Here is a 19,967-nt window from a genome sequence, read left to right as displayed (position 1 = left end):
ACCAAACATTGTTTGGATTATTGTACGAAATTTAGTGCATATCCTGATATCTTTCAGTTATAAAAGGGACATCTACCATTGACTTCTACATGACCTTGGCAGGTTTGAGATGGAGTATTTTTTCATTTTATTAGACTTTATTTTATTTCCCCTTTAAAACTCCGACCAGAAAAAAATTGGATTTAAATAAATAACCCCCTAAATCTAATGTGCTTAATTTTGCACACTGTGTAATTTAAGATCAAATAAAACCTATTACAATAAAACGGTCCATTTAACGTAATAACTGTCCTCATTTGGTTGAACCTATGGTATAAACCGGATTGCTGAAACTGCAAACTTGAGAGCTACTGTATAATAAGCTAAATAACTCAAAAACCAGAAATTAAAAAACAAAACAAAAAACAATTGCAAGTTGTCTCAGAATATCACTCACTACATCATACTTAGGGGCACATTTACCTAGGGTTGAATATTGTGGGTTAATTAACCCTCGAAATTCGATCGTCTAAGTAAAATCCTTCGACTTCGAATATCGAAGTCGAAGGATTTACCGCTATTCCTACGATCGAAGGAATAATAGTTCGATCGAACGATTAATTCCTTCGAATCGAACGATTTGAAGGATTTTAATCCATCGATCGAAGGATATTCCTTCGATCAGAAAATTGTTAGGAAGCCTATGGGGACCTTCCCCAAAGGCTAACATTGTCCTCGGTAGGTTTTAGGTGGCGAACTAGGGGGTCGAAGAATTTTTTAAAGAGACAGTACTTCGACTATTGAATGGTCGAATAGTCAAATGATTTTTAGTTTGAATCGAAGGTCGTTGTCGAAGGTCGAAGTAGCCCATTCGATGGTCGAAGTAGCCATATTTGACCATTCGAAATTCAAACTATTTTTCCTCTATTCCTTCACTCGTACTAAGTAAATGGGCCCCTTAAAGTTAATTCAAAAGTGAACAATCCCTTTTATGGCCCATGTAATTAACTGCCCAAAATTGTGCCATTGCCCTTAGATATAACAGTACACATAACCATTTTTGCAATATATGAATACTAGCTCTAGGAATTGTTTGACTGTCCATATACACATTGAGACTAAATCAGTTGATGAAAATGTGAAGTGTCGCCTCTATAATGCAAAACACATGGAGAATATATTGACTCATAAGCTTATCCAATCAGCAGCCACCTGAGCCCAGGATTGTGAAGTAGATGTAACCTCCCCTAGGAACTCAGATGGCTTTCTTGTAGATTCTAATAAACTGTAGATATCTGAACCCTCCAAGGTTTTTTCACCAGATGATTGTTTGGTCTAAACAGACAAAGAAATGAAACGTCAAACAGGGACAACAAGGAAAGAAATATGAAAACACAAAGAAGAAACAAATACAAGGAAGAGAAAGTTAGGACGAGGGGTTGTGGGTGGCCAAGAGACAATATTAAAAATATAAGATAGTGTTGGAAAGGATTGTATGAGGGTGCACATTACGAGGAGACAGGATGACAGAGGAATAAAAACAAAATGAAAGGAATGACATACAGGAGCACAAGACATACATTTATATTAGTTGGAGTTAAACACAAGACAAGAAGAGATAAGGGATAGACGCAATCAAAGTCATGAACACAGCAGAAAAAGGAAAATAAAACTAGTGCAAATCTGGTAGGCCTGTAAGAAAAGCTGTAAAGCTGAGGGCCCTATTCAACAACCTAAAATAATCAGTTTGACATACAAAAAAATATTTAGGGAATTAAAGGCATCAAAACAACATACAGTGTGGTCCTCATTGACTAAAAAGTAAGATTCTTTGGAAATTAGATTTTAACATGATAAAGATGCCTGCTGGTTTCACAGTAAAGTTGATTCAATTGTCTTGTTCTGAGAACTTGCATTTTGAGTCGGTGAGTAACACTAATTAATATGTTACGAAATATCTATACATATATATCTAGATAGATCAGGTACAGGATAGTTTTGTGAAAACATGTCCCTATTAACCAAACTGATGAAAATGTACTTCCAAAATCATCATAGCTGCACCATGCTTAAATTAACAAGTTAAACAGATGCATCCTTGGTTGAGTAAGATCAATGAGGACAGAACTGTATACTTTGCCGTACATGTTTGAGTACAGTATGTCACATTCAAAATTGCAATGATTTTTAAGAAGGAAATATATTGAGTCTTCAAATGAACCACAAAAAAATCCAGTTTGCTTGATGTGGTGGTCTCTCAGTATGTCTAAAGATATCTTTTTGGTTGGAGACAATGCACATTACTGATTGTTACAGGTCTCAAAACCAAAAGACAGCTGCTGACTGGCTCTCATCTTAATAGAGAGGTGTTTCTAAGAACTTGCTGAATAGGGCCCATGGTTGTTAGATCTGGGAAACTGCTAGCTATAGCTTTCATTTCTCAAGACTGCAAGCCATTATCAAGTAAACATATGCATTTCAGTGACTTTTGTTCTGTTAAGGGATTCAAGCCTCACATTGCCTGCTATGGTTGCATTGCTAATAAAAAAAAAAAATCATAAATATAAGTTGGCTGCCAAAGGAATGCCAAACAAGAGAATAGAAGGGTATCATGAAGCTGGGATATGTCTGGTATTCATGCGTTAACTCTTCAAAATAGGGCAAATAGTCATTGGAGCATGTTACCACCACTTTGGATGCAGATGACTCAGTAGCATAATGAGCAGTGGCAATGGTAAATGGCTGATCTCTTGTGTATCGCCATTCGGACAGCTTCTTATCTGTCCAAGCTGGAGCATCAGCTTTAATAACTTCATAATCTCGAAACCGATAGGCCTTCCCAAACGTCACACTTTCAATCAACTTCTTCTCCACATCTGTATCACGCGCTTTCTTCAGAGTCTCTTCTACTGGACTAGCCAGCTGGGAGGCTGACTCTTTGATGGGTGTCAACGTTTCTGACATTCTTCTCTTAACAGGAGGTCCTTCTGGAACTTTTCTTCCCTTGTCATCACTAATCGGCTCCAGGATCTCATACTCTCCTGTACTAGGAGCCATTTTCATAGTTTCAGCTATATCTTTTTCCAGTTTTTGAATGATTTCAAAAGAGGATGGTTGTGTTTTTTCTTTTTCCTCTTCCTTTGCTTTACTTGCCATTGTTACAACTTTACAAGACACTGTGTCGTAAGATCTTCCTAATGTATACATTTTCTGTTTACTATCTTCTTCTCTGGACCTAAGTTCCATTTTCAGTGCATCCAAGCTCTGACCTCCCAATGGGCTGGTTTTAAATGTTCCAGCAGGCATTTCTCCACTCACAGTTGTCACTTTGTAAGTAACTATGGTTTTTGATTCACCATCAACTACCTTAGTAGGCAATTGGTCTACAATAACCCAGTCCTCTGTGCCCTACATGTGAGATATAAAAGCTAAATTAGAATACCTGGCTATGTAAGTTGCGTGTTACTAAAAGAACATCCCTCGTTTACAGTAAATGTTCTGCTGTGCATCAGGGATATCAAAATGAAGACCACCTAGTTACTGTGAATAATATCCCCAAATACCCACATATATATATATATATATATATTAAAGGGATACTGTCATGGGAAAAATTTTTTTTTTCAAAATGAATCAGTTAATAGTGCTGCTCAAGCATAATTCTGCACTGAAATCCATTTCTCAAAAGAGCAAACAGATTTTTTTATATTCAATTTTGAAATCTGACATGGGGCTAGACATTTTGTCAATTTCCCAGCTGCCCCAAGTCATGTGACTTGTGCTCTGATAAACTTCAATCACTCTTTACTGCTGTACTGCAAGTTGGAGTGATATCACCCCCTCCTTGTCCCCCCAGCAGCCAAACAAAAGAACAATGGGAAGGTAACCAGATAGCAGCTCCCTAACACAAGATAACAGCTGCCTGGTAGATCTAAGAACAACACTCAGTTGTAAAAACCCATGTCCCACTGAGACACATTCAGTTACATTGAGAAGGAAAAACAGCAGCCTGCCAGAAAGCATTTCTCTCCTGAAGTGCAGGCACAAGTCACATGACATGGGGCAGCTGGGTAATTGACAAAATGTCTAGCCCCATGTCAGATTTCAAAATTGAATATAAAAAAATCTGTTTGCTCTTTTGAAAAATGGATTTCAGTGCAGAATTCTGCTGGAGCAGCATATTAACTGATTCATTTTGGAAATTTTTTTTTTCCCATGACAGTATCCCTTTAAGTTGTTGAAAATTCCCTAAGTAAATGGAAGATCTGTTTTATATTCATTCATGGTGGAGGATTTTATCTAGATTAAATGAATAAAGAGTAACCTCTGGGGATGTCGGAATAGTTTTCTGCATAAAGATTTGATGAGAAGTAGCCACAGGGCTGGTGGCTCTTGCCTCTCGCAGTTTGTCCCCTGGCTAATGAAAGAGAAACCATTAAACAGCCAGAATGCATTCAGAGATGCTTCAGTCAGTGAACTGGGAGATAATTGAAAATACATTATTTCATTTAAAAATAAATTAAATAATTCAAATTAATGAATTGGGTCAAAGGCTATAACAACTGTTACACTACTAAATTATTGAAATGCACTATGTGCTGCTTAATTCCTTTAGGCAGCATACTCACCTCTCATAGACTTGATTACCTTCTCTGGATAAACAGAAAGGCAATATGATTTAAGAAGATGGTTTTATAATCCAGCATAAAACATACCAGAAAATATGAATATGCTGTTTATATATATTTCCAGTACCTGTGATTCTAACATGGAGTAGCTTGTCCTTTCTAATGACATTTGAATTTCTCTTTTCTCTCTCTCTTCTTTGGTCTGTATAAGACATAAAGTACTTCTTAGGATGCATTATCTCACTATGTATTAATCAATCAGAGCTGGGACATAATCATATTATCTAACAATAATGATTCATTAGCAAACTGTGCTTCAATAATTATTTAGTAAAGCCAATGATTCATTCATTCATTCATAACATTCAGAGGATAAAGAAATATACCAACATATCATTTGGAATTATGCGTGTTTTAGACCATGTGGACATATACAGGTACATATTGGCAGTTCCACTTGCTCAGGTTGGCTAAAAACTGGTCAAGAGAGCTGATAAAACCAAAGTAAAGGAGTCAGAACACTGTCTATAAACTCCTTTTTATAGTTCAGCAGGTGCAAACAGTTTTACATCTCACACATTTGACCTTGAAAAAAACGGAGGGTGAATCTTTCTGGTGTCAAATATGCTCTAGCTCATTTTTGTATCTGGTCTAAATGGTCTTGCGCTTTATCATTTTAACAAAAGGCATACTGAAAAGAGATGATTTTTAAAATGAAAAATAAGGGTTACTAGCATGATAAAATATTAATCTGTGTTGTCCCCCGTAATAGCGGTTTGTGGTTAGGAAATATCCTCTGTTGCTTCTTAAAACATTTCAGTGATCTTGCACATAGTTTTATCAAGGTCTGTTATTTGGTCTGCTATTTTGAAAAATTGTTAGGGACTTACCTTTTAGGAGTAAGAACAGTTTACATTAGTTCCAACACACAGATAAAGGCCAAAGCATTATACAACTTACCTCCTCAGGCACTAGTGGTTCAATCATAGGGGCCTCTTCATGTCTCATGACAAGCCGCACCGGAGATGTAGAGAGACGTTTTTCCCATTCGCCACCAGTTGTAGTATCTTTTGATGTTTCCAAGAAAGTCCTTTTCAGCTCACTTATATTAGTCTGGTGTTTCATCAGTTCTTCTTGATTTCGGTCAAACTCCTATATAAAAAAAACGAACATTTACTGAAGTACAGGCCATCAATATGCCTAACTCCTTCACTGAAAGAAGAGCAAGGAAGAGATTTAGCTGCTTGCCATTCAGCAAGGAGAAGAAATTCTAGAAGTTAGTATCAAGTCATGTAACAGCACTAGCATAAAGCTGATATTTTACTTTATTATAAAACTAAAATAAATCAGTGAAAAGTGTAATTGCACAAACAAAAACTCCAATACATCATGATATGTGAGGTTGTGAAGTTAAAGTCTGCAGATAAAAAAAAACACGAAACAAATTTTTTAAACAAAAACACATGTAGTAAACCACTTTTCTACAAGGAGGAAAAGAACCAATACTAAAAGAAAAATAGTCCACTCTTAACTGGGAAGTAGGGATACTCAGTCCATGCTAAAACCCAACACACAAGGGCATGCAGTGGGACCAATACCAACCTCTAACATAAGATTACTATGTTTGACATATACATTTTCACCCTTTATTCGCTTAATGAGACAATTCTGTAAAAAGTGGAAAAACGGAATATTGAGACAAACACAGCTGGAGAATGAGAACGATGATGTTTGCAATGATTTACTGCATGAACCGGTATAGTAAAGACGACAAATACAATATCCTTGTAAAGGTGTTTAGTTATTGACACAATTTACCTGGGTTTTTGCATATGTATCTTCCTCTTGATCCGACTGGCAGCGTAAAAAAGACATAATGGAAATGTTTTATTTCAGAGAAAGTTCTGCATTACTTACAGGATTGATAAAAGGGATTTAAACAACAGCTTTGCTTTTGCCAAGGGACTTGTTTCAGTAATGTTTATGCAGAGTATCCCATTCACGTACTCATCAAAGCAGATGCCCATTGCAGTAACAGTATGGTCATTACTAACTATACAAGAATAACACTGGAATGTACCAATGTATCAAGGCTACGTGTCACAGATTGAGCAGTAGGTTTGCTTGACACAAAGCATTACAGATATAAGCCCCTAAGAAAAAGTTTTTTAAAAAATTGACTAGATTATTGCAAGATACAGGAATTAATAATCTGGCATTAATTTAAATGGAATTAAATGCAAATTAAACCTATGGCCCCTGCTGAGGCTACCTCTTTGACCACACAATCTAGGTTTCTAAAAAAGGTCCTACTCCCTCATTCCTGGACAGAAAATGCAGAGCTGCACAGTGCGGGTTGACAGATACCATTGTCTGGCCATGTCTCTTCTTGTCAATAGTGCTGATAATAGATGGCATGTATTCTGGAAGTGGATCTTGTCTTGGATTCCTGTGTCCATGCAGGTCAGCACCAGATATTAGAAGGACATTGACCAGACAACCCTACTGTACAATTAGAGTTACAGTACAATTACGTGGGGAGAGGACCATCTTCAGGACTACGGGTGGTTCAGTCTGGGAGTGGTGATTCTCTGCAAAGGCCATGTACTTTAAGAATCAGTTTAGGTCTCCTTTTGAACATCTGATATTTCCAGTAATCTACAAAGAAGTATCCAACCGTGACTGATCTGTTGACCTACAGTTCACCACTTTGCTTGCAAGTTGAAAGCTTTCTTGGCATACATATGCACATTTCAACATCAGCAGGTCTATGAAGACTGACACCCCTATAGTACTTGCTAATATTAAGAAAACTTCAAATAAACCTATTTTCTGTTCCTAATACATTGCTGAATACTGCACATCTAATCTAATGGCACACTTAATCGGGGGCTTCATTACAATGGATTAGTTGCACGGTAACTCTCTGCATATAGGATTCTAAAATAGATATCTCTACAAAGTATTCATGCTGTGCTGTCAAGAAATGCAGATATATGAGAAATACTAATGATATGACACATAGGTGTTTTATGGATTAAAAGGCTAGAAATAAAGCCTGGTACTGTCAGCCATGAATCTCGTATAAATGGCAACGAGTATGGATGGGCTGCTCTACCATTTATCTGTGTCGGTTGGAAATATTAAGAGATAAGTGTATAATTATTTTTATTTGCCTTTCTTCTGCCTTTCAGGGTGTAACTGGCTTAGCTTCCAGCTTTAAACATCTGCCTCTCAAACAGGTTGGCTACAACTTTCTTCATCACCCTCATATTCCTCCTTTAATTTTACAATACCTAGGAAGAGGACATGGCCTAATAACCCTAGGGTTACAGACTGATGACACTGGAGATTGAAGACACTGCACAGTTGAACAGGACAGTACTGGACCACTCCATAGCAATGATATATTACTAGATTTTTCATAGCCAGCATTGATAGCTACCATCAAGCATAGAGGGCCTGACAGGGATACTAAAGCACATGCAAATGTTCAGCTTGTCTTTAAAGGGTAACTATCACAAAAATGCTAATTTAAAATTAGCTTCAGCATACTGAAATAAGAAACTTTCCAAATACAATCAATAAAAAATTCTGTACTGTTTCTGAAATAATCAAGTTTATCTACACTATTTCTCTCAAAAAACCTGTTTCTCCTCATTCTGTCTTCATTCAGGAGTTGGGTGTCAGATGAATGATTCAATATATCTTATAGGGGGAGCTTCTTTTGCCTAGAAGATGTATTAGAGTTCACTCTTTAAATCACCAGACATCATGTCTCTACATGCAGAATCTGTGCAAAAAGCAGTTATTTTGTTTGTGCTGAAATCCGTTATTTGAGTGATCTCTAATCATCTGCTAGGAAAGGAAGCTCTCTCTATAAGATATATTGGATCATTCAACTGCTGCATGAAGACAGAATGAAGAGAAATAGATACTTAGAGAGGAATAGTGAATATAATCTTGATTATTTCAGAAACAATGCATACTTTTTAATTGTTTATAATTAGAAAGTTTCTTACTTCAGTATGAGGAAGCATATTACATTTTCATTTTTGTGATGGTTCCCCTTTAAGAGAATGGAAAAAGCTCGGTCTCTGAAGTTGTACAACCCCCTTATTTAATTAACGGCAGAAAATGCTATTCTTAAAGTAAAATCTGCAGCTACAGTAGTTATTTCATGCTGGGATTTGAATGAATTGAGAATGGGTCTGGATTGTGTCAACATCACTACAAAGACAGAGGACAGGAATGAACAAAAACGGTTTTAATCCAGCCAGATTAAAGCTTTTAGTGGCTCCAAATAAAAATTGCATTATTTTGAGGTCTAAAACAAACCCTAGTAGCAGTAAGAGGCACTCACAGATACAGACGATGAACGGAAATTAGAAACGTAGATTGAGAGCATTATAAGGACATGGTGAAACACGATTTTTTTGTGGAAAAAACGCTTTAATTCTACGCACCTCAGTGGCAGTGGTTTCCCCATCAGCAGCAGTATCCGTCTGTTCACTGTCAGTCTATTTTGTTTAACAAGGTGCAGGTTCCGAAAAGCAAGCGGGGACAAAGAATAAACCCAAGTTGTCAGAAAATTCAACAGCATTATTGTCCTATCACAATCCTAAATTAATTCTAATAGTGAAGAGCAAACAAAAAGGATAAAGCAAACAAAACAGACCAGATTCTGAGGGATGCTCAAGGCATACACATTCTTTCTGGGACATTGATGCGGTTACATCTTTAAAATGGAAAGTGAAAAGCAAAAACAAAGAAAACCCCTCAATAAATATTTTAATTTCCCACTATAAGCTTCCTCCTTACATAGTCTTCATTCAATTTCATCAGGTTATTCTAGAATTTCAAAATTGTATTTTGGTGAAATTTAATCTGATAAAACTACTACTATAATAGCCCCTTGACTTTCAGCTCCTCATTTTTAATTCACTTATTCTATAGTGGACAGATTTGTCGGCATTACAATTCATAGTAAAATGCACTCACACACACATATTATTTATATATATATATAGAGAGAGAGAGAGAGAGAGAGAGAGAGAGAGAGAGGGAGAGGCCTTGGGGTAGGCGAAACATTGGTCACTAATCTTAAATAAATTTATTTTTATTACTTTTTAAGTCCTGAGAGTGTGGCTCATCTGTTTTTTTTTTATATATAAATTCTTTTACCTCTGTAAATATATTTCTAATGAGGCTATTAACATGGAATTTACACCAGCTATACAGTAACAACCGAAAAAAATCCACACATACAAAGAATTTAAAACAAATAAATTCATAATAAAGGTATACGTAGTAAAGTGGAATGGCACAGGAAACTAGTATTGAATACATGAAGGAAAGGAGGTACAAAAAGGCATGTTCAGATCAGCTGGTTTAGTCCTAATTGATGGCCTAAAAAAAGGTTTCTCATTACCAAGGTATCACAACAGAAGCATCTCATGATGGGTAAAAGCAAAAAGCTCTCTCATGACCATCCCAAATTTATTGTTGCAACCCATACTGATGGCATTGGTTACAGACGCATTTCTAAGCTTTTGAATGTTACAGTGAGCACCGTTGGGGCCATAATCTGGAAGTGGAAAGAACATCTTTTCACCCTAAACTGGCCACAACCAGGTGCTTCTCTTAAGATTTCTGAAAGAGGAGTCATTAGAATTATTGGGAGAGTTGTCCAAGAGCCAAGGGTCACTCATGGAGAGCTAAAGAAAGACCTTGAATTAGCAGATACAGTTGTTGCAAAGAAAACAATAAGTAATGCACTCAACCAACATGGCCTCTATGCATGCTCACCATGTGTCGAAGCTTGTTTAAAATTTGCTGCACAACATTTGACAAGCCAATTAATTTCTGGGAGAATATAGTCTGGTCAGATGAAACCGAAATTGAACTCTTTCAATGTCATTGCACACGCCATGTTTGTAGGAGAAATAGCACTGCGCATCACCCCAAAAACACCATACTAACAGTGAAGTTTGAAGGTGGTAGCATCATGGTGTGGATGTTTTTCAGCATATGTTACTGGCAGACTTCATATAATTGAAGGAAGGATGAATGGAAAAATGTACTGGGACATTCTTGATAAGAATCTGTTGCCATCTACCAGTATTCTGAAGATGAAACGAGGGTGGACATTCCAGCAAGACAATGATCCCAAACACACAGTGAAGGAAACTCTCAATTGGTTTCAGAGAAAGAAAATAAAGCTGTTAGAATGGCACGGTCAATCACCCAACTTGAATCCAATTGAAAATCTATGGAAAGAACTGACGAGCAGAGTTCATAGAAGAGGCCCCAGTTTGTGTGGAAGAATGGGCCAAAATCACACTTGAGTAATGCATGTGGTTAGTTTCTCCATACAGGAGGCAACTTGAAGCTGTCAATGCCAACAGTCTTTTCTACGAAGTATAAATACATTTCAGTAAGTGTGTTCAATACTTATTCCCTGTTTTATTCTACTTTACTACACATAACTTAAATCATGCACTTATTTGGTTTGACTGGTGTAAGTTTCATGTTAATTGCCCATTAGAAATATGTTAACTGAGAAAAACATTGATGTGTGTCTATATATATATTTCCCTGACGAAGGCTTCTGTGCGGAGCCGAAACGTTGGATCACCAATAAATCTCCACTTTCATTTGAATTATTGACTTGATGTATTTCCTTGGAGTGCTGTCAATCCCTGCATTTTGTGTATATATATATATATATATATATATATATATATATATATATATATATATATATATATATAGACACATACATATACGCAAGGGGAAGTTTACATATCAGTGGATACCAAACACAAACTGAAGCAGAGACTCAATCTGCTTTCTTACTCATCTTTCTATTCAGGCCTCTCCTATTCATATTCCAGTCTCTTATTCAAATCAATGCATGGTTGCTACAATTATTTAGACCCTAGCAACCAGAATGCTGAAACTGCAAACTGGAGAGTTGCTAAATGAAAAGCTGAATAATAAAAAAAAAAAAACACAAATAATAAAAAATGAAAACCAATAGCAAATTGTCTCAGAATACCACTCTCTACATCATACCTTTATTAAAAGTTAACTTAAAGGCGAACAACCCATTAAGGTATGGAGATCCAGATTATGGCAAAACCCTCATCCAGAGCATTCTGGATAATGAATCTGCATTCTATTACTTTCTTCTTTTTAGTGCAGAATTTTCAGTATATGTATTTAATAGGGTGAGAATGTCTATATGTTTAAACATGTGCTTTTCTATGTACCAATAACTAGCACTTGTTAGACACTAGGAAATGAGCAAAATGCAGATAATGTTAAATTAAAGGTAAGCCCTCATAAAAAGGTACAATTATTTGCACAAAACACTACTCCAAAAACTTCTGAAATGTATTTTAGCTGATTTTGACTGTACTGCCAGTATTTAGCCTTGTAAGTCGTCTCATACAGGCATGGTATCCTCTTGTGAGAGTATTGTTTGATTGTCGGTGCATTGCCATTTTTAAAGTTCTGCAAGGAGGGTTAAAGGGGAACTAAAGTCTAAAATAGAATAATGCTAGAAATGCTGTATTTTATATACTAAACATAAACATGAATTTACTGCATCACAAGCCTAATTAAACAAATGATTTATGTTTTCAAAGTTGGCCGCAGGGGGGCCACCATCTTGTAACTTTGTTAAACATCTCTGCAAGACCAAGACCATGCACATGCTCAGTGTGGTCTGGACACCTGTAGGGAGGCTGAGCTTAGGGATCGTCATAAATTATCAAAACAGCACAAGTCAAATAATATCTGCCAGAAGCAGACTGATTAATAATCAGAATATGGAGACTGCACTGGGTCCTGTGTTGTCATATAATCTAATGTGGATTTTATAGTTTTTGTATTGTTTAATACAAACTTTCTCCAACTCTGCAGAACCAGTGGCTGCAGCAAAACAATCCTTAAATGAGAATCCCAGTTTATCTGTTTAAATATGGCTCCACGATCTTTGTCTCTGCCACTGGAGTTGGAAACATTAAAGTGGATGTAAAGGCAAAAATAAAATCCAATACGAATCTCTATACAGTCGACGACTGCTCTACAGGGAAACAAACAAAGCTGCTTGAGTTCTGCACTGCTGGGAAGTAAGGTGAGGGGGGTCCCCATGCTGTTCCCAAGTATAACTGTTTTCCTGCAGAGCAGTTAAGGATCGTCTGAAGTTCACGAAAGGGGAAATTCACTGCATACAGTCAGGTTAATTCTAAAAACTGTACACATTTTTTAATAAAAGTATATTGGAGATAGGTTTCTTTTTCATTAAAGAAATTAAAAATGGGATTGAATTTTTTGCCTTTACAGCCCCTTTTTATACACCCTTTTTTATATATCTGCCTAATAATAATGCATACTTTGTGCAACTTTAAACAGAACAACTAATAGAATTTCATCTGCATATTACAGCAGGGTAGATTGTGTTTTTAAATATTTGTGGTTATTACAATACCTTTTAGTTCTAAAACTATTAATTCTGCCTTTTCCCTATTCTAACTGTTTAGGCAAAGTAATGCAGACGTGTCAGACACTCAGACAGTAATGCACATGCATCATGTGAAACACAATGACTGGAAAGGATTAGGCACAATGTATCTAAAAATCCTCCATTATATACGGAATTTGTACTATGGAAAGAATGCCATTCAAAACAAAATATCAGGGTTATTGAGACATAGGTTAGTCTTCTGCCCAACGCTAGTTTGTTCTCATGTGGGCACTTAGATGTGACAGAAGGAAGAGTTATACATTCTCTCTATCAGCCTTGTGTTTTGAGAGGCCACAGCCAGCACCCTTTAGCCCTGCTTTAAATTGTTTTTTATCAGATGTTTTCTGATATTTTATTCAGCAACAATAGTTTGTCTGCAACTATTGTTTTTAAAGTTACATCGGTTAATTCCTCTATCAACTTTTTCATCAATGCAATGAACATACTTTTTGCTTATTGTTTAAATCACTTAAATTCTATGGCTTCTGTTATTTCTTGAGCTAAACAGAGAAATCTACTTTATGTTCAGGCCTTGTTAGATTAGATAACCCCTGCCCTTCCCACTATGACCGTTTTTTTTTGTAATGGGAGTTCATTATGGATTATCTGTGGACTGGTAATCCAATCATCTATCTACCTCGCATGGACCAAACATGGAGTAGCTGCGATTTCCCTGTCTGCCCTGTTAGCTCAAGAAATAACAAAAAAAGTGATTTTTAGTGATTAAAACAATAGGCAAAAAGTATGTTCAGAACAAGCATTATTCATTGCACATACAAGGGACTGACCCCTTAAGGGCGGCCACTTACAGTGCTGCAAATAGTCACTGGCTGCTATGCATAGTAACTCTATGGGCAGATTAATTACAAGTATATAATATTTTTAGAAGTATATATATATTTTTTTTAATATGTGGGGATAACTTAGGGTAACAACACTACAGAGCAGCTATTTGTAGGTATAACTAAAAAAAAAAAAGTTTTTTGATTGTGTGATTGCCATCCTAAAGTTCTGCTGTGCGAATTGTATCTCCATCTGTTTTCTCTACATTGGAAAGTAATAATGAATTTTAATAATGAATAATAATATGAATATACCCTTCCATATGAAAAACACCCTTAATAGACTGATTAATACTATTCTGCTATTCTGCTTGTCTGCCAGCAAATTAAAAAAAAAATCTTGCTTCAGACGCAAATAAAAAGCACTTAAAAAAAATTCCCAGCATCCCTTGAGTACTAAAGGCTTTGTAGCCCACAAATAAATAAAAAAATAAATACATAAATAAATAACCACAAAGTGGACTATCAGGTCTGATCTGGAATAATTCTCATACAGTATTTGCAACAAATACTGGTGAAAGACATATCTTCATCCTCCTGGAAAATATGATGTTCCACCTCAATCTAAAGCAAATGCCAAATTAGCATTCTGCTAATTAAGACAGTGACCCTGACACAATGGCATTTTCAGTTGCTGTCTAGAAATGGGCATATAGGAAGGTTACTAATTAAAAAAAAAATGCAAAGAAAGACTGCCAAAAAACAAGGCCACCTACAAAATAATAAATATTAAATATAAAGGAAAACTTTAATTGCAATAAATGATTTAAAAACAGTTAAGACAATGCTTCTTTTGGATCTTCAAGCGAAAAGTAACATAAGGAAAGCTCCCCTCTTAGTAAGACATATTCTTAAATTTAAGCAGCATTTCAACTTTCCAAGACAGGCAATTATCATCAATTCTGTTAGCAGAACAAATTTCTCATCTGCCTCCTACTGTGCAACTATGCTAGGCAAGAGGCTTCGCTTGCAGTAAAAGAAATCGCAACCTTATCTTTATCTTTTTACCTGAAGAGCAACTTTCAATTTGGGTAAAGTAAAATAATCTGATATTTACACTATCAGTCTCCTCTGAAGTAAATCATCTCTGCAGATCGTTGTGCCTAACCCTTTGGGACAAACTCCCACGTACTAGCAAGCGGACATAAATGAGGCTCTGAAAGTTGGACAACTATGGTAGCAATTTGGTTTAGGACTAAAGCGCCAAACACAGAATAAAAAAAAAAAAAACAAGAAAAAGAAAGAGGAAATAAATGTGTCTTATGCCGAGGTACACACCTCATCATCTGAACTGTCACTCAGGTCATTGTCAAGTGCAGCACTCAAGGAGACCGCCTTGGGCTCCAGGTAGCAGAGGCACATTGCCAACGGAAAAGAAAGCGTGAGGGCATATGGCACAGAGAAGGAAGCAGAAAGTAGGAAAAAAAAGATGAAAAGAAAGCATGGAACAAGAGATGGTGACCGAATGGGCAGATAATGCTGTAAATTCTCGGGTAGAAAGTTGGTTTCGGAAATGTTAGGGAAAGAAAGATAGCCATCGTCATCAAGAAGAGATGGGATCGAATCAGGAAGATGCAAGGAGAAAGAAAACAGTGTCCCACCTCGGCCAGTTTGCTGCTTATAGCTTTTTGCAATCTCTTCTTCATCGGGACTGAAAGTCCCTTTTTGACCTGAGCCCCACTCGGACTCATTGGACATTTCATTCACATCTTTACTCAGCTTGGGTCTTACTGCTTTTTGAGCATTCTCCTTACATCTCCTACGCAATCTAGTTGAAGATGTTGATGGGCTTGAATGCGGGTGTGTGAGGGAATGAAATGAGTCAGTATCAACACAAGATGGCTGGAAGCAGTGGACAGCAAACAAAGTGTAAGATCAGAAGGACAAAAAGAAAACTGCAATTAGTTAAGTTCGATTTTGCACAGTCGATTAAAAAGCATAACAATTTTGATAACATACTATCTTGGCAAAGGATACGCTTAGAATATTGCAAGGTCTGAAAATTGCAGGGGCACCAAAGAAATTGCAGAGACAGCAATGACTCATTCATGCAAAGTTAGCAGATTATACATATCTGGGAATAAATGTATTTGATGTGTTGGGACACTAACAGCTGCTTAGAATTTAGATGAACATATTTGGGTTAATATATATATATATAAAGAAATCACAGCACCTTCCATCACTGTTGGTGAATAGAAAGTGACACAGTGCTGCTTTCTGGGCACAAGCAATAGCCTGGCACACACCTTTTATGATTTGGTGCGGGACCCAAGATATTAATGTTCATGGTATGGAGAAAATTACCAACTCAGTCCATTTTGCTTTTTGGAACCATTGTATATGTATATATATATATAATGTACCAAGGTTTCATTTTTAAATCCTTTGCATATGCCAAAAAGAAAGCTAAAATGTTTTTTTGATAAATAGCCCTTGCGCCATGCCAAGGAATAATGAAGATGAGTATCCCTGTACATCTGAGCTCTCATTTTGTGATAATCACTGGTCTGGTACCATAATATTGTTCATTTCATTAATCAGTATTCCTTAAATATAATTACACATACAATGCATCCGCTCACATGTCCATGGAAATCAATTCCCTTAGCAATCAGTACTGGATAATGTGTCCTTCTGTGGCCATTACTGAACTATATATAGGGCCACATTATTCCCTTTCGATACAGCGCAACTTCTGAGCAATACGCTGTAAGGATAAAACTCAGTGGGAGTCATTTATAAACACTGGGCAAATTTGCACCTGGGCAGTTACCCGTGGCAACCAATCAGATGTTTGCTTTTATTTTTCTCCTTGCAGCTGGCTGAAAAAAATCTAAACATTGATTGGTTGCTATGGGTTACTGCCCAGGTGCAAATTTGCCCAGTGTTTATAAATGAGCCCCAGTGAGTTTTCAATGCAGCCAGGGGTACACTACTTTCGAAGACACTACTCTATCTGTGCCAAAATAATTTCCAGCTAGAAAGTGGGAGAGCAAGTGATCCATCAAATTTTTTTCCATGTCCTAAAAGATAAGCATCATTAGGAGAGCTAGAGTTTGCTACAATACATGGTTCTCTGTAGCTGCTATAAACAAAACAAATATTAGTACTTCACAACTATTGGTGGGCATCTAATGAGAATGTGCAGAGATATAAAACTTTGGCTTAAAAATGGGTTGCCTACTGAGGCTTAGCTAAGAAAAATATAAATATTGCATTTCTAGCAGCCCTACATGAGGAAACCATTATTGTTAAATGGAATATTACACATTACTACAGACTTAGTAAACATATAAATGATTAAAAACATTTTTATTTTGTTTTGTAAAGAGCTTTTGTATCCCACCAGAACCAATGTTATTCATGATAATGCAAGTGTGCTCTCACTATTCTACACATTGCCTCATCTGGTCCTTGGTGGTATGAGCCAGTGCAACCCCAGTAGAAACCATTCCTTGTCTATAAATCTCATTATGGCCCACGTAGTGTTCACAGTGGTATGGCGAATGCCCAAAAACATCTTTTTCATATATCTCTACTTTAGCGAATTCAAAGAGCTGCAGATGCGGGGCACAATATTGGATTTCTGGGCAACACTGAACTTCTGCACTACAAACTGAATACCCCTGAGTCTTGTGAATTTCACTTCTGCTGAATACAGAATGGTCCAAGAAAGCACGGTTAGAAATATAGCAAGCAGTCATGGCCCCGGGCACATGACACAGGGCATATTGGTTAAATTCAAATTAACCGCATTAGCACTCTGCTAAGCTCAGGAGAGAGGACTGCTACAGTACAGTCTGAGGTTTTCAGACGTCAAGTGCCCCTTGTTGTAAGAATTGGGGGGGGGGAGGCAGGAAAGAAAAAGAAAAGAAGGTGAGCAAAACAGACTAACAGACAGGGTGGAGGAAAGGGTAACTAGGAGAACATGTAGATGAGAATGGAGAGCAGCAAAGAAAGTGGAAGTGCGGCTCAAAAAGGCAAAATAGTGACATAAAACAACTCTAATTAACAATAAGAAAGAAGACAGGTTGTGGACAAAGAGGTGACAAGAAGATAAGAGAGTTGGCACAATTAAATACAATGTGGGATAACACTCTAAAGAAAAACAAACTAGGCACAGCAAGGGGCAAATTTACTATAGGGCAAAGTGGCCAACGCTAGCGAAAATCCGCCAGTGTGGCGTCATTTACGTGACGTGCAGCGAAGCCGTCGCTAGCGCATTTCGGTGCTTAGTGAATTTGCCCCCAAGTTGGAAAAGAGGAATGAACATTGAAGAACAAAAGACGAAGTGGAAATGGTAGAGAAGGGACATGTGGGAAAGAAGAGGGAAAATAAAAGTGAAAATGGGAGGGCAGGTTAATGTGTTGCATTCATTTTGAGATATTTGACAAGTCAGATATATTATATCTTCCCACCAACCCCCAAATTCCCATTGTGCTCTGCAATGTATTTTTCCTATGTCCCTTCTGTGTTCTACCCTTTTTTTCTCCTTAATGTAGCTTTCCCCTCTGTCTTCTTCTGTTCTGAAACTAAAAGGGGGCTTAAACAAACAGTTTATAAACCACTGACTTATGTCCATGGACAAGCACTTAAAACTGTACAGGTCATGGATTTGTTGTCCTAAGTAAAAATAGAAAAAGGAATGACACTATATATTTAATATTGTCGTGTTGTTTCTTTTGCATTTGAACTTGTCCCCCAACCCAAACACATTGCAGCTAAAGGCTGTCCCTCACTGCTGCCCTATACGTACTTTTCTACAGAACACATTTTATAGAATGGAACCTTTGTATCTTAAATACAATTGCTGGAAAGGTAAAGGAAAATCATCTGTACCTTTGTGTCATGTCGAAATGTAGTAACTGTTGTGATGATCTCTACTTTCTTCTTCTTCTCTTCCTCCTCCTCATCTCTCTCCTCTTCTGCTTTTTTTTCGGGCGTTACTGTAGTTATTAAGTTGGTCTGAGAGATACCTTTAGCTGTGATGTAGGGGCCGGAACCCACCTCTGTGGCAGACACAGAATCCTTCATGTACAAGTCATGGTTTTCATTCACTGATGCTAAAAGCAAATATGATATTTGAAAACAAAACATGAGTATGGAATGATTTGATTAAAAGAAATTGCAAAAATGGGGCTAGAATAAAAATGCATACTTTTTGATATAAAAAATGAAACTGAAAAGCTAGAGAAATATATAGCAGGTATACAGTAGGTCGGCCATCAGGAACAATATGGACACATCAGAGCAATTTCACAATGATTTCACCTAGATAAGATGGGTAAGTATAACCAAGATCATTACACTAAATTGTTGGCATAATTCAGATAAGGGCTGTGTTACAGTAATGTGGCTGGTTAATTTTATATATTAAACACAGTTTAGTTTTATCTTTCATTTTAATTGCAGGTAAAGTTGCTGTACTGTGTTAGCCAGTAAAAATGTTACAGGGCAACCCTTTTGAAATAAATAAAATAACAAAAGTGGTATAAAGGTGATACCTTTATTGGCTAACTAATATAATAATAGCAAGCTTTCAGAACATTTTAGTTCCTTTCTCAAGCTGATTATCTTTTATTTTATAATGCTCCAGGATCTAGTTATCTGAATTTTATGTACAGTTCTTTAATTTACATGTTGCAGACGACAAGTGATCTTATGTAGTATACAAGTACTTTTATATAGTTATATATAAACGAGCATTGGTCATAATGATGAGATAATTCAGTGAGATTAGTATTTTCATATTTTGCTGCTTCAAGTCCTTTTGAATTCCATATGCTTCTATAGCAGCAAGCATAGCGGCTGTAGAGAGATTGTGCTGTTATCACACGGCAGGTTGGCTCCCACTTACAATGTAAAAAAGCAATTACACGGAAATGGAACATTCAGTGCATTCAAGGGGCTATGCACAAATACATTTCTGTCTACGTAAAGGAAATAAATGACAATAACCTTGGATATATAAGAAATAAACTA

General features: G+C 36.7%; 1 protein-coding gene across 19 annotated transcripts in view; it reads right to left on the bottom strand.

The window, feature by feature from the left end:
* epb41l1.S (erythrocyte membrane protein band 4.1-like 1 S homeolog) overlaps positions 1-19,967 on the bottom strand; it is a 113,655-nt gene that overhangs the window by 14,260 nt on the left and 79,428 nt on the right. For 6 of the 19 annotated variants that reach the window (XM_041567821.1, XM_041567814.1, XM_041567818.1 and 3 more), the window contains exons 12-21: positions 18,825-19,048; positions 15,261-15,824; positions 9,074-9,127; positions 6,426-6,461; positions 6,210-6,275; positions 5,568-5,759; positions 4,735-4,809; positions 4,304-4,396; positions 2,665-3,387; positions 1,192-1,314 (exon numbers count right to left, since the gene is read on the bottom strand). In XM_041567821.1, coding sequence (XP_041423755.1) covers positions 1,192-1,314; positions 2,665-3,387; positions 4,304-4,396; positions 4,735-4,809; positions 5,568-5,759; positions 6,210-6,275; positions 6,426-6,461; positions 9,074-9,127; positions 15,261-15,824; positions 18,825-19,048 — 2,150 coding nt within the window. The remainder of the gene's footprint in view (positions 1-1,191; positions 1,315-2,664; positions 3,388-4,303; positions 4,397-4,734; positions 4,810-5,567; positions 5,760-6,209; positions 6,276-6,425; positions 6,462-9,073; positions 9,128-15,260; positions 15,825-18,824; positions 19,049-19,967) is intronic. The other 13 variants (XM_041567816.1, XM_041567827.1, XM_041567817.1 and 10 more) reach the window with 13 other exon arrangements.

The sequence above is a fragment of the Xenopus laevis genome, chromosome 6S (assembly GCF_017654675.1).
Source record: "Xenopus laevis strain J_2021 chromosome 6S, Xenopus_laevis_v10.1, whole genome shotgun sequence".
Taxonomy (NCBI): Eukaryota; Metazoa; Chordata; class Amphibia; order Anura; family Pipidae; genus Xenopus; species Xenopus laevis.
The sequence above is the reverse complement of the archived record's forward strand: the minus strand, read 5'-3'. Positions and strand labels throughout refer to the sequence as shown.